Source organism: Zeus faber (genome assembly GCF_960531495.2).
Source record: "Zeus faber genome assembly, chromosome: 20".
NCBI lineage: Eukaryota > Metazoa > Chordata > Actinopteri > Zeiformes > Zeidae > Zeus > Zeus faber.
The window spans coordinates 17,476,903-17,490,182 of NC_137207.1; the positions used below are offsets into that span (position 1 = coordinate 17,476,903).

A 13,280-nucleotide genomic window follows, 5' to 3' on the forward strand; every position below is an offset into this window, starting at 1 on the left:
AGGCAAGCGGGGTCAAGAAACAGGAGCGGCTCAGGAAAATACAGGAGCGGATGATGCTGGAGCGCTCGGCCACACGACACACAAGACAATCTGGCGGCGAACAGAGGGAAGGGGACAGGTATACAAGCCGAGGGGAATGGGCTGCAGGTGGGGAGGCGGGCGGGGAAACAAGGTGGAGGGACTGAGGGGAAATTACAGGAGAGTTTGCGACATGGCATAAGAACAAAAACCCAGATGCAGTTAAGTAATAGGGGAATTTGTGTTCAACCCCATTTATCACACAACTTATCTGTTCAATGGTTATAGCTATCTGAGAGCTTTTTATTGTAATATTATTATTATAAGTATTTAAGTTGCATTTATATACATTTTTAGAGTGACTAGACATTGTGGCTCAGCATATCGATGCTGAGGCAAAATCGGTGAATTATTTAAGTTTTTGGCCCCGTATCGCCACCCGTCTCCGGCGCGGCGCTTGAAATGCGGCCCCCGCCGCCCCGCTCCCGCAGCGTGACAAGTCGCGTCCCCCCCGCTCTCATTTCAATATCAGTAGCGAAAGGTCACAATCGCATCTTCGGCCCTGCCAGGGAAGCGGCTGACTTACATGGTGCCGCGGCGCGCGGTTTCAGGGGGTTGGCCCCGCCTCGCGCCAGTCCCACCCCGGTCCGTCAAAAGTAACCGATAATGAATCAGCCCGTGTGTGAAACATTTATGGGCGGCTCCCGTGCGGAGGCCAATTAGGGGGCGGCCCCTGTGGCCCCCGGACCAACCCCCCCCCCCCCCCCCGAACCCAGGAAGCCCCCCTCGCGTTGTCGTATCAATATTCTGCTGTTGATGTCCAGCTGAGACAAGTCCAGCTGCTCTTTCCACACATGCTAATTTGCATTCCCCAGCGTGTGCGGAAGATGCCCGGCCAGCTGCCTCCCCCCCCCCCCCCCTTGTTCTCCAACCTACTGTTGCCTCGCTCGTTCTCTCGCTCGTTCTCTCGCTCTTTCTCTCGCTCTTTTTTTTTTTTTTTTTTTTTTTTTCTTCTTCTTCTTTTTTTTTTTTTTTTTCTCCAAGGGGGAAAGGTTTCTTTATTCCTGGCATGCCAGAGAAGGGCCCTCTGAGGATTACATTGGCTAAGCCCTTATCACTCCAGGAAATTCACTGCCTGCTTAAAAAAGTGGTAGGAGCAGAAAATCAAGGGGAAGTGTTATTCTTTTTAAGTTTTCTCCTTATTCCCATGGAAAGTTATTACCGGTTTGAAGAAAACTCCTTATTTTTTTGGCACTCGAGTTTTTTCCTCGTAACCGTATTTCATATTTCAACCCCCCCCCCCCTCCCTTTTCAAATGGCTGGTGGAATTTTAGAAGTGGAAAATGTGAAGGCAGGTGCTAGAGAGAGAGAGCGGCACGGGGGGGGGGGGGGGGTGGAATCGAGGTAGAGAACAAGCGGGTGACGGAGAGAGAGAGAGAGAGAGAGCGAGAGGGCGGGCGAGCTAGCTGAGGCTCGGGGAGGGTTGTGCTCACTGGGAAGCGATGTTAAACATCCAGGGGAAATGTTTGTTATTCTAATGGGAAACCACCATGGTAACAGCTTGTACAGGCTCCCAAGGCTTTGTGCTGGCTATGCGCACACTTTCATCAATACCCAAACCAACCCACCCACCCACCCCCACCTCCCAATTTTCTCTCGAGATGACTTGGGTAAAATCAATCCTGTCTCCGGGCCGTTGCCTGTAGACAATTTTAGCGTCCTTGATTTGGGCGAAAATTGTAAGATCATTCTGAATTAAATATGAATCGCGGGCGTAAACAAATGTATCGAGTAGTTGAGAATTCCTTCTCGGAGAGTTATGAGATCCAAAACACTGCAATAATCAAAGTGTGCTTTAACTGTCTATATCGCCCCCCGCCCCCCCCCCCATTACTACATTCCAGTCTTTGCTGCGTCCTACATATTTATTTCAGACTTAATGAATTATGTCATTCTCCCTCCTAATACCTTTTTAAGGATTAAAAGGCAACAGACTTTTTTTTTTTATAAGACCTGTTGTGAGGAGGAGGTGTGTGAGCCCTTGTGTTTAAAAGGCTCCAATAACTTGTAAGCCCCGCTCAGGGTTTCTTTTTTTATTTTTTTTTATTTTTTTAACACCTTCTTTCTCTCCCAGATTTCCTTAAGTGGCTTATGCGAATTGCAATTGCCACATGGAAGCCGAGGGGAAATGTATGGAATACATTTGTCGCCGGCCGTGACCGGCTCACGATGCCTTGTTGAACTTTTGCGCATGGGCTTTCGTGCACGCACGCACGCACGCACGCACGCACGCACACACACACACTGCGCTGGGATTCCACTCGCTATGCCGTGGGAGTGCAGCCTGACCTGAAGCTAAGCCCCCAGCCAGGAACACCCTTCCATCAAACCCGCAACACGGTCCTCTTATCTGCCGGCATTTCTGGCCGATACACACAGCCAGGCAGTGATCTAGTTGGCTACATGACATATCTGCTGTTGTAGCGCACTCAATCTCCTCCCTGGCGCTCTGAAATAACGCTTTTTACTTACCAGCCCTTGCCTCCACTATTTCGTCTTTTTTTTTTTTTTTTTTTTTTAAACCGAAGTGGAGACAGAGACTATAGTGTGTTTGCTCGTCTTGGCCAAAGGCCAGAGGCTCTTTCTGATATAATCCCCACCATCGATCAGACTTTGTTTACTCTTACGAGGTTTCGCTCCCCTCCAGCAATTAGGAGGCAACCTTCCACCTCGCCGCCCCTCAGACCGGCTTTCATACGTTTATTTTTTCCCTAAGTGGTAATTTTTCATGTTGAGGATAAGCTGCGAGAAGTGTGGGCGTACGTTAAGTAATGGATACTCTTCAACCGCACCATGACACGGCGCGGACGGGAATTTAATGTTTCTGTTTCGCCGTTTCTTTCACTTGCCGGCTTCACTGGGCCTCCGAGGGGGTTCCTCCAGTCACCGAGCGTCGCCCCAAAAATGCTCTTTGGGGTGCGCAGCGTCTTGTCTGGGTGGGGACCGCGCGCACGCGGAGGTCCCATTGGTGCTGCCTCCTCTACTTTGAATTTTGAAGCGCCGTGAATTGTTCCGAAAAATAGCTGTAGACGTGAAAGATGTTCTCTTGTGTTTCTCAGAGAACGACTTGTCGTAATAAGCGGGACCACAGTGCGACCGCTCTCCCAGAGCGGCCTCGGCTTAAAAAGGTCCATCGTGCACGCGGCTTGGAGACCATTTCGTTTTACTGGAAACATAATTATCTCACAAACGCAGAAGTGTGTGTGTGTGTGTGTGTGTGTGTGTGTGTGTGTGTGTGTGTGTGTGTGTGTGTGTGTGTGTGTGTGTGTGTGTGTGTGTGTGTGTGTGTGTGTGTGTGTGTGTGTGTGTGTGTGCGCAATAATACAGTGCTACGACGCCCAGGGTTGATAGTACTTAATTTTTTAATCAGTTGATTGATGTTTTAGTGAGTTATTCTAAATGTATTTAATACCGATGTCATCCCTGCGCTTGTGGGCCCATACTTTGAAACAACGTCACAAATTTGCTGTTTTTATCCTGGCGTGGACCCCGCCCGGGCGCCGTGTGGCTAAAACGCTCACATTTTTATTTATTTTTTATTTTTTTATTCCAGAATCTCTACTCTTAAACAAACACGGAACAATACCGCGCCGAACATGCCTTTTTATCATTATTATTTTATTTACCCCCTCGCGCTGCCTCTGCATGTGTTTACATCATCTCCGTGTGCCCCATATGTTCTCCTGCCGCAGCCTGAAGAAAGCCAAGCGGATCAGAGTTGACTTGCAGCATCATCGAGAGCTGGGAAGAAGAAGAAGAAGAAGAAGAAGAAGAGGAAAAAAAAGGAGCCTACATAACAGAAATGAACTGTGAAGTTTCCTGGCCTTGACAGTTGCTGCTTTTCTTACCCCTCGTCATTCTCAATAGCTATATGTTTTTTGTTATCCCCCCCCCACCATTCTACACCAATTATGCCATTTTTTTCAGCAGGCGTGTATATAGAGTCCCCTCTGTCAAGCACATTGAGGCTATTGAGTTTCCACACTTGGTCAAGGGATTCGTCAATAATTTTTTTTGTTTGAGTGAAGACCATGTATAATTTAGCAAGAATGGGACACAAGTGAAATGCTATTTAAAATGAGTTGATTTAATCAGTTCAAGAAGTTAAGGCTAAGTCATTCCATTACACAACTTAAACGCTCACTAAAGTGAAATGGCCTGGTGCGCCTTTTTCCAGCAGACGAACCCGCCCAAATTGTCGCGAGACGCCTCCAGGTTCTGGTGGCCGTTCACTGTGATTTGCCGTTTTGAGAAAACCACTGTAATATTCTCCAACTCTCTGCACTCATTTCAAATTCTAATTTGGTGATTAAGCAGAGAGCCATTGATAGCTGCTCGTGTTTTCATCTGGGGCCATCGTTTTACAATTGCAATTAGATGTTTTTAAACAGCCATGAATAATGAAGTGCTCACTCTTTGCCATGTGTACTCCAGCTTTGCTTTGCTTAGCGCTCACTGTCAGAAGTTATTAGTAAACGGAATTTAAGCAGGCCCATGCCTTCAACTCTAAACGGCAGGCACCGGGCTCCTGCATCGAGTTTGACAGCCCTCGCACAATGTTGTGCGAAGGCGCTCCCTTTGCTTCTCTGGCTGCTTGAATGCTGGATGGCAGACGGACAGAACTCGGGGAGAGACCGGGGGTCTCGCCCTCCCTCTCCTTCGCCTTTCTGCATCTCCTGCCAGTACCTCAGACATTGCGAGGGGGAGAAATATGTATCAAATTAACTCCCAAGCAGCCGGGCCTCGGAGTGCCCTGCCCTTGTCTTCTTAGCAATCAGAGCTTTGTTATTTCAGCCTTTCAACCAAAACCAAATTTGATTCAATGGCTTTAGCAATTACCTGCAATTTTCCGACCTGGTGCGCTAGCCCCTCGCCGGAGTGACGGCGAACAGTGAAATATTGTCTCGTCCAAGTTAAGTGTGCTAATTCATTTACATCCAGCGAGTGGCACATTTGGAAAGGTTCACTTCTGTGCAACATTGTGGAAGAGTGTCTGCAGAGATTTGCTTTCTGTCTTTGCACGACCTCTGCGGCTGCCGAGTCCGTTGAAACCAGAAACCCCTCTGCAGTGTAGACAGCCCAACACTGAACTCCTGCTTAATACATCTGACCCATATATTATGTCTTTCTCAAGGCGGTTGTGTCGAGAGAGGTCTGGAGTCTCAACATCTGTTTTCATATAAGTGAGCAACGCAGATTTTTATTCCATTTTCCATCAACCCTCACCAACTGTGTGTGTGTGTGTGCGTGTGCGTGTGTGTGTTTGTCCGTCATAGGGGGTTGTTTCCCCTTCAGAGGTAGTGAAGGAGAGAACTGCTTGTGCTAAAATGCTAATTAAGTGCAGTGTGGTAGACAAGGACACTTGAGAGTGTATGCATTAGCAAGTTTAACTCCCTGCAAACCAAACAATTTGCTCTTGCCCTCGCGAGCCGAGATGGTGGCAAAACAACAGTTTATACGGAAAATCAACTTCCCCTAAGCCTGAAGGTGTGAGTGTGTGTTGAGCAAAGTTCCGTGGTGTAGCCTATTTTCACGATCAGCACTCTTTGAGGAAGAAAACATCTGTTTTTTACTAGAATTATCTTTCTTTATTTAATTTATTTTCCTCAACGCAGGTAACATATGGTATTTGTAAGCGGAGACAGTTTGTTCTGTGCACTGAATTATTTTGTGGATTAGTATTGGCATTTAAATGCCCTTGTCTTTTAAATCTTGTCTGTTTTAGATCTTAAGTACATTCCTTGGCATTTGCTCTCCCTCTCGGGCTGGCCTCTTACCCCGGCCAACACATTTTTGAAACTGTGGAGCTTAACGGCAGAGCAAAAGCCAGCCATTTGAGGAGCCCCTGAAGCAGATCTCACATCAGTATTACCCACTAAAACCACACCAGTTGTTTCAATGTTGTGATGCCAGAAACCTCATAACCTCTCATTAAGGATAAATAACTTTTCTTCTGGGCTAGTAGTTGTTTTTCCATTGCTTTTATGCCATGGAGGCACATGAGGTTAATGTAATTATGTTCTCTGATCGCCCTACTAGTTTCAGGCTCGCGGCGTGACACGCGGGCCCCTGAAGTGGCGTGTGGTTGGCTCTCATGTCTTGTTTTGTCCACGCTCATTAGAGCGACCTTGGCCAGGTTTGTTTGGCCATCGACATGACCCCCTTGTTGCTTCTCCATATCTCATGCGCACCACTAGAGACCTCCGCAGCATAAGGGAAACATATGTTAGCTTGGTAATGAAGTGATATTCAAACCAGAGAACATTTGGGGAGAAAATCCTGGAGCAGTTACTAAGTAATGTCTCTCACCAGTTGTTAAATCCAGTGTTTGTGGCACATTTACGTTGCCCTGGGGTACTCGGCCGAATTGATACCCCCACACACAAACACACAATTTCTTCATCTGCAACTGGCCTGTACATGCATGGCCTCCTTTAGTTTCCATTGAAATTGGCCCCGTTTCAAAAGCTTCAGAGGAAGCGGATGAATTCCCCCCCCCCATATCTGCTAAAGTCCCTCAGAACATGATAAATTAATTTTCGAGAAGGAGGAAGCAGATGCCGTCAGTGCGGTTGGATCTTCTTGCAGTCAGATGGGGTATTCTGGAGTCCTGCGGAGGCTATTTTTACAACCGGCTACTCTGATTTAAAAACTTTGTTTGCATTGTTGAAAAATCCAAAAGACTGCCTTCACCATCTTCTCAAACTGTTTATGAGGAATATACACTAATCAGCAACAACATTAAGTTGTAACTGTAGTCGGTTCTTGAAGTGGATGTGTTTGTAGCAGGAAAAATGGGCAAGCATAAGTATCTGAGCCACTCTGACAAGGGCCAAATTGTGATGGCTGGACGACTAGGTCAGAGCATCTCCAAAACGACAGGCCTTGTGGGGTGTTCCCGGTATGCAGTGGTTAGTACCTACCACAAGTGGTCCAAGGAAGGACGACCAGTGAACCAGTGAACCGGTGAACCAGTGATTGGGTCATGAACCAGTGATAGGATTGTGCCTTGAAGCTTAGCCTGTCTGGTCCATTCCCACAGAAGAGCTACTGTAGCACATATTGCTGAAAAAGTTAATGCTCTTATGATAGAAAGGTGTCAGAACACACAGTGCAGGGCTGCGTAACTGCAGACTTGTCACTGTCCACCACCGAAAGCACCCACAATGGGCATGTGTGGGTCAGAATTGGACCATGGAGCAATGGAAGAAGGTGGCCTGGTCTGATGAATCACGTTTTCTTCTACATCATGTGGATGGCCAGGTGTGTGCGTATCATTTACCTGGAGAAGAGATGGCACCAGGATGCACTATGGGAAGAAGGCAAGCCGGCAGAGGCAGTGTGATGCTCTGGGCAATGTTCTGCTGGGAAACCTTTGGTCCTGGCGTTCATGTGGATATTACTTTGACACGTACCACCTACCTAAACATTGTTGCAGACCAAGTTCAACCTTCATGAAAATAGTATTCCCTGATGGCAGTGGCCACTTTCAGAAGGATAATATGCCCTGCCACACTGCAAAGATGTTCCTCAAAAGGGTTTTAGGAACATGATAAAGAGTTCATGGTGTTGACTTGGCCTCCAAATTCCCCAGATATCAACCCGATCGAGCATCTGTGGGGTGTCCTGCAACAAGAAGCTCGATCCATGGGGGCCCCCCCTCACAACTTCCAGGACTTAAAGGATCTGCTGCTCACGTCTTGGTGCCAGATACAACAGGACACCTTCAGAGGTCTTGTGGAGTCCATGCCTCCACGGGTCAGAGCTGTTTTGGTGGCACAAGGGGGAGCTACACTATAATAGTGCATATAAGTAGTGGTTTTGATGTTGTAGCTGATTGGTTTATAGTGGCTGTTTTTGAAGACTACAAAGTACCAACTGAAGATACTTTATAGCCCGTGCATTTACTTCCTTTCCTGTCTGTCTTATCTTGCCGTTAACCTTGGTGCTAGACTGACAAATACTCACCCTTGTCGTGTCCCCCTCTGTGAGGTTCCGTTTTTCATGTGTGTATTTGTGATAAACAGCAGAGCCCTGTGGTCCAGGGGAGTAGTGTTGGTCTTTGAGCTCCAGCTTCGTGTGCCAGAGGGGCCTCGATGGAGTCGGAGTCACACTGAGCTAACGAAGCTCCAAACCTTGGCGATCGATCCAACCTCATGACGGTGCTTTCACAAAGATAAGTGAAGAGAGGGGTCCAGTGTGTGGCATCACACGCACACTTCTGATCTGTGTGACATCTAATTCTGTGTAATGTTAACCCTCTGCATCAGAGAGCATGATGGGAGGGCTGCCTATGGTAATGACAGGGGAGAGCATGGCAGGGGCAGCCTTTGAACACCATCGAGAGCAACGCTTGCTGGGCTTTCCATACCATAAGGAAATAAGCACCGCAACACAACTCTCACTGACGGAGCCACAGTACAGAGACTTGGAATTTAGGACAAACGTAGCAGCCGTGTTTGCACTTTGAAGCAGTGATGGTTTGTATTCTCTCCCATCAATCCACTGAGTAATGGGAAGTGTCAAACAAAAGCGTCATGATTCCGTGTTTGAAACACTCCCCGTATCCCAGCAGGATTTAAAATAGACCTGGGGAAAAAAAAGCTTTTCCTTTTTCCATGACCACCTCTGGTGGCACAAATGAAAATGCCCTTCCCAAAATAGATCATTTTTACCCTTCAGATGTCCACTTTTATTTTAGGCTCAGTGACACCATGCCATCCATCATGCCTAGCTTTTCAGAGGTGAAGTGCCTGGGGGGGGGCACTGATACAATGCACAGAAAGTGTGACAGCATTCTGCTGTTGCTGCAAAGCAAGACCTCCATAGTTGGGTTACCACAAGTTTCATCTCAGTCTACCATTTAGACATTTTCTTTGTGTGAGTAAAGTGGAAGTCATTCCTCTTCTAGGATAAACACTGAAAATGAATGTGTTGCTTTCCAAGTCCTCCCACAAATTGCCGCTTGACGGGGGCCAAACTTTGCTTCGCAGCATTGTTTGCCAGGAAATTGGGTTTCTCGTTGCTTTATTGAATGTTTTGGCTGGATGGAAAGTGCAGGAAAACTGATCAGCACTTTGATCACCTTGACCTGGAAATGTGATCCGCATCCCACTTCACAAGGGTCCCTGGCACCTGGGGAAACCGGATCTGGCGTTCTGGACACATGAGCCGCACCGCAGCGCTAAAGACTTAACTTCTCCTGTGTCTCCGTCCGCAAAGACAAAGTAACGATGGGAACTGGAATTTCACATGGCTCAGGCTTCTGCCTTTTTACCCACAAACCACAAAAGTCACAGAGTTTCTGAGCTTGTTGGGAAACAATTGCCTTGCCCTGTTTTTATGAACGGGATGCCTCGAAAAAGTTTTCGTTTTAGCGCACAAAATCACATAAATGTTTTTTGTTTACATTTCTATACTTGAATGTAGATCTTGTTTATATTTCTTAGTTCTGGGCCAAAGTCAACACCAAAAAACAGACATTTGCATTTAGCTGTACTGAAGAGAGTTACAGAGACATTCCGTGGAATAGCTATTACTCAGACCAAGCCACCCCCCTTTAACTCCTTTATTTGTGTGTGTGTGTGTGTTTTCCTCATGTCTTAATTTTGATACAACCTTATACCATTTTAAACTCACAAACAAGGTGAACTGTCTCATTATCCATTAGATCCTGCTCTTTCTGAGCTCTTGGCCCTGTAAAGTGGGGATTATATTCTGGGCTGTTTGTGGACAAAGTCTTGCAGATGTAGTATGTTTTTGATATTTGCAAATAAAATAAACATTAGATAAATAATCTTTATCAATGCATTGGTCACTCCTGAGTCGACTCAACGAGGCTTTAAGAAAAAAAGGTGTGAATACCTTTTATTATATAAATAAATAGACAGTTAATGTTCAAGTGATTCAAATAGTTAATGTTCTAAAACCAACTGTGTGCACAAATCATTTTAACTGATTTAAAAAAAAAAAACCAATAAATGGATTACATTCAGAGGCATATGTGAACAATCTGGGCCATCCAGTGGGATGGGCATTGGCAGCGATAGTGTACTTAGAGGTAAATTACATAGAGCCAGTGTGTGATTAGAGGGGCCGTGGCACGGCTTTTAAAGTTCACCACCCCTCAGGATATTTGATCAAGCCACAGGCCTTTGATCATCTGTAACATTATGGTAACCGTGACAATTTATATTCAATTTAAAAAATAAAAAATAAAAATAAGAATTAAAAAAAGGGGGAACCATTTGTGTCTGAAAACGATCTCCCCTCCTGACACGTTGGCACCCTGCGAAAGAAAGATGTCAGGGTCAATAATGGGCCATTAGCTCAGAGTGAGCCGCTTTTGTGCTCCCATGCCCGTTGCAGAACACCTCATCTGCAACCGGACAGTGCTGTGGACAAGACATTTTTATTGTCGAGCCTTCACTCACCGCGGCATCGTAATACCTTCAGTTGCCCTCTATTCATAGGACTCATACCCTGTTCCTTTACACGAAGGTCGCTTCTCCGTTGCGGCAAATGTCATACGTGTTTTAATGAGAACCGCACTGTTTCCAACAATAGGGGCTTTTCAGCAAGATTAGATGTATCACCATGTAGAAAGTTTTTTTTTTTTTTTTTGTTCCCCTCTCCCTAACCCCCTCCTCTCCTTTCCCCCTCGCTCCTATTGTGACACAGTGGTTTTATAGAAAAGCTTGTTGCTGAAAAACAAGGTTAAGAAGATCAGTATCAAAGGAGTGTTTTATTTTTTTATATGTTTTCTTTTTTTTTTTGTGCGCGGTTTGCAGGAGAGTCTCGCTTCAGGTTTCAACCTGAAACACAAAGGTGTTTCCTTACCTGATTTGTATTCATTCACACAAAGACTGGACCTGCCTCTCCTGTTTCCAAGTAAGGAGAGTCCCGACGAGACTTTTGTTCCACCCATCATCGGATACGTGCACGCTGCTTCCTCCAGTACAAGCCTTGGACTGCGGCCACCAGCTTTGTCCTGGATGGATTTTTTTTTTTCCCTCCCCCTGTCCTCTTCCTCTCCTTTGTTGGCATGTGTTCCAAGAAATCATTTTTCGAGATAAACGTTTTGCAGCACCTCTGACGCCACCGCACCTCGTCAGCCTAAAGCGACAGAACACGAAAGCCGCAGATTAGTCAGGTTTAAAGGGGACCCATTATGCTTCAACAGGCATCGTTTTCAACAAGTTAATATAGGTCTCTGAGGTCCCCAAAACATGTTTTTGAGGTTTTTTTGTTTTTTTTTTTTGCTGAAAATATTCTAGACATTCTAACATGCCTCTCAACTGTCTGTTTAGTGGGTGGCGCTTCTCTCCTGAGGCCCCTAGTTCTCTGAGTTAATGGGGTTTGAGCACAAGCTCCAGGTTCTCTGAGCCAATGGGGTTTGAGCATGGCGCCCGGGTCTGTAAACCTTCACTGATTGCACCTCATCAGTCCACCAAAATCTTGTTTCTGAACAAATTTGAGGTGAGGAATTAGCAATCCAGTTGCTGAATTTTCACTCATATTAGATATACAAGGCGTAATTTAAAAGTTTGTTCCGACTTTCGTTGGCGACACGGCTCAGGACAACGCTCAGGATACCGCACCCGGACACCGCACGCGGGTTTTTTTTTTGTTTTGCGTAAAAGTCAGAAAATGAAATAAGACGGATAAAATAAATACATCTACACCAAAAACACGCTATTTTTATTGGTTTTATTTGGAGAAACGCACCACAGCCTGCAGTCTTTTTTTCGAAAGAAACACAGCAGAATTATTTGGTAAATACTTACATTTCTATCGTCTGCAGTTTCTTCACAGACAGTTGGTATTAATTCATATTCCTTTTAAAGCATTTGTGCTGCTCTTTCAAACAAACAGAGCAGTTCCCAGCGGTGCTTGTAGCTCAGTTCCTTCTACCAAGGAACCAAGTGACGTAGGAAGGCATCGCAAATCTGAACGGCTTGTTTGATGACATGTTTTCTAAAATAGGCAGCTCACCAAAAACGGACTGGGTGGTCTTATTTCACAGCTTGTGTGTTAGTAGGCCCATCAGAGACCCAATTGTACGGGTGCACAAGCGCTGAAAATGTGAAGTTTTTCATAATAGGTCCCCTTTAAATTCTGTGCGAGTCCGGCGGAGCCTGCATTTTGGTCCGTTTTGGCCTACGTTATGCTGTCGGACCGCAAACAATGCCGTCTGTGCAGCGGGAGCCGTGGGGATCGCTCCCCGGGCGGGGGCAATCAAAACTGAAAGAGACTGAGCGAACATTATCTTTTTTTTTTTTTTTTCTGCATTGTTTATTTTTTTTTCCTCCCTTCCAGGGCTTTTTCCTGACCGTGTCCCCGGAGTCCATCCTCAAGGTGGCCAAGCACGCTTCCGAAAACAACAAAATCTTCTGCATGAACCTCTCGGCCCCGTTCATCAGCCAGTTCTTCAAGGAGCCGCTGATGAAGGTCATGCCATATGTCGACATATTGTTTGGCAATGAGACGGTAAGTGGAACAAATAAGTGTTTTTAAAATGGACAAACGAAAGCCGATACTCTCTTGGTGTGAGGTGTGTTTTGTGTCGCGTCGTGTTTGTTTGTGTGTGCGCTCACGTGAACATTTGAAACCCGATTCACGCGTGTGGGCGTGGCCGTGACATGCGCTCCAAGGGGGCGGGAGGTCGTAGCGAGGAGCCGCTGAGGAGGCTCGACTCTCGTTTCTGAAAAAGATGTTCTCTCTCCTTGATAAAAAAAAATAATAATAAAAAAATTAAAATGAAACGTCGGCCATTTCTTTTTTCCCCTTTTTCTTTTTTTCCTCCTTCTCATCCACCCCATACCCGTTTTACATTTCACTTAGCTGCTGCCTCATAAAAAGACAGATAAAAATTAGCCCTGTAATCACTCATCTTAATCGTGTCACCATTTCATGCCAGTTAATCTATTGATTTTTTCCCCCTTCCTGGCAGTGGGGAAGTGGGTAGTTAGTTGGAGGTCAAGCGGTGTTCGCATATTGTGGCATTGCCGGGAAGTGCAGTGTCTTCTGAGTGACTGGCTGTGCTTGGGGCGATTGCCTGGACAAACTACACCTTTTGGGGAGGGGGGAAAAAAAAAGAAGGGAAGGGTTGGGTTGGGGCGGTCTTTGGACCTGACTGGCCTCCCCGCCGCTAAAGCTTCTAAACAGAAGCCTTTTCTTCGGGTTAGGGGCCGAGAGAATGC

The 13,280-nt window shown here is 46.2% G+C and overlaps 1 protein-coding gene across 3 annotated transcripts in view; it reads left to right on the forward strand.

Annotated features, from left to right (window-relative positions):
* adkb (adenosine kinase b) overlaps nucleotides 1–13,280 on the forward strand; it is a 90,862-nt gene that overhangs the window by 55,430 nt on the left and 22,152 nt on the right. For all 3 annotated transcript variants that reach the window (XM_080021734.1, XM_080021735.1, XM_080021736.1), the window contains one exon: nucleotides 12,397–12,567. In XM_080021734.1, coding sequence (XP_079877860.1) covers nucleotides 12,397–12,567 — 171 coding nt within the window. The remainder of the gene's footprint in view (nucleotides 1–12,396; nucleotides 12,568–13,280) is intronic.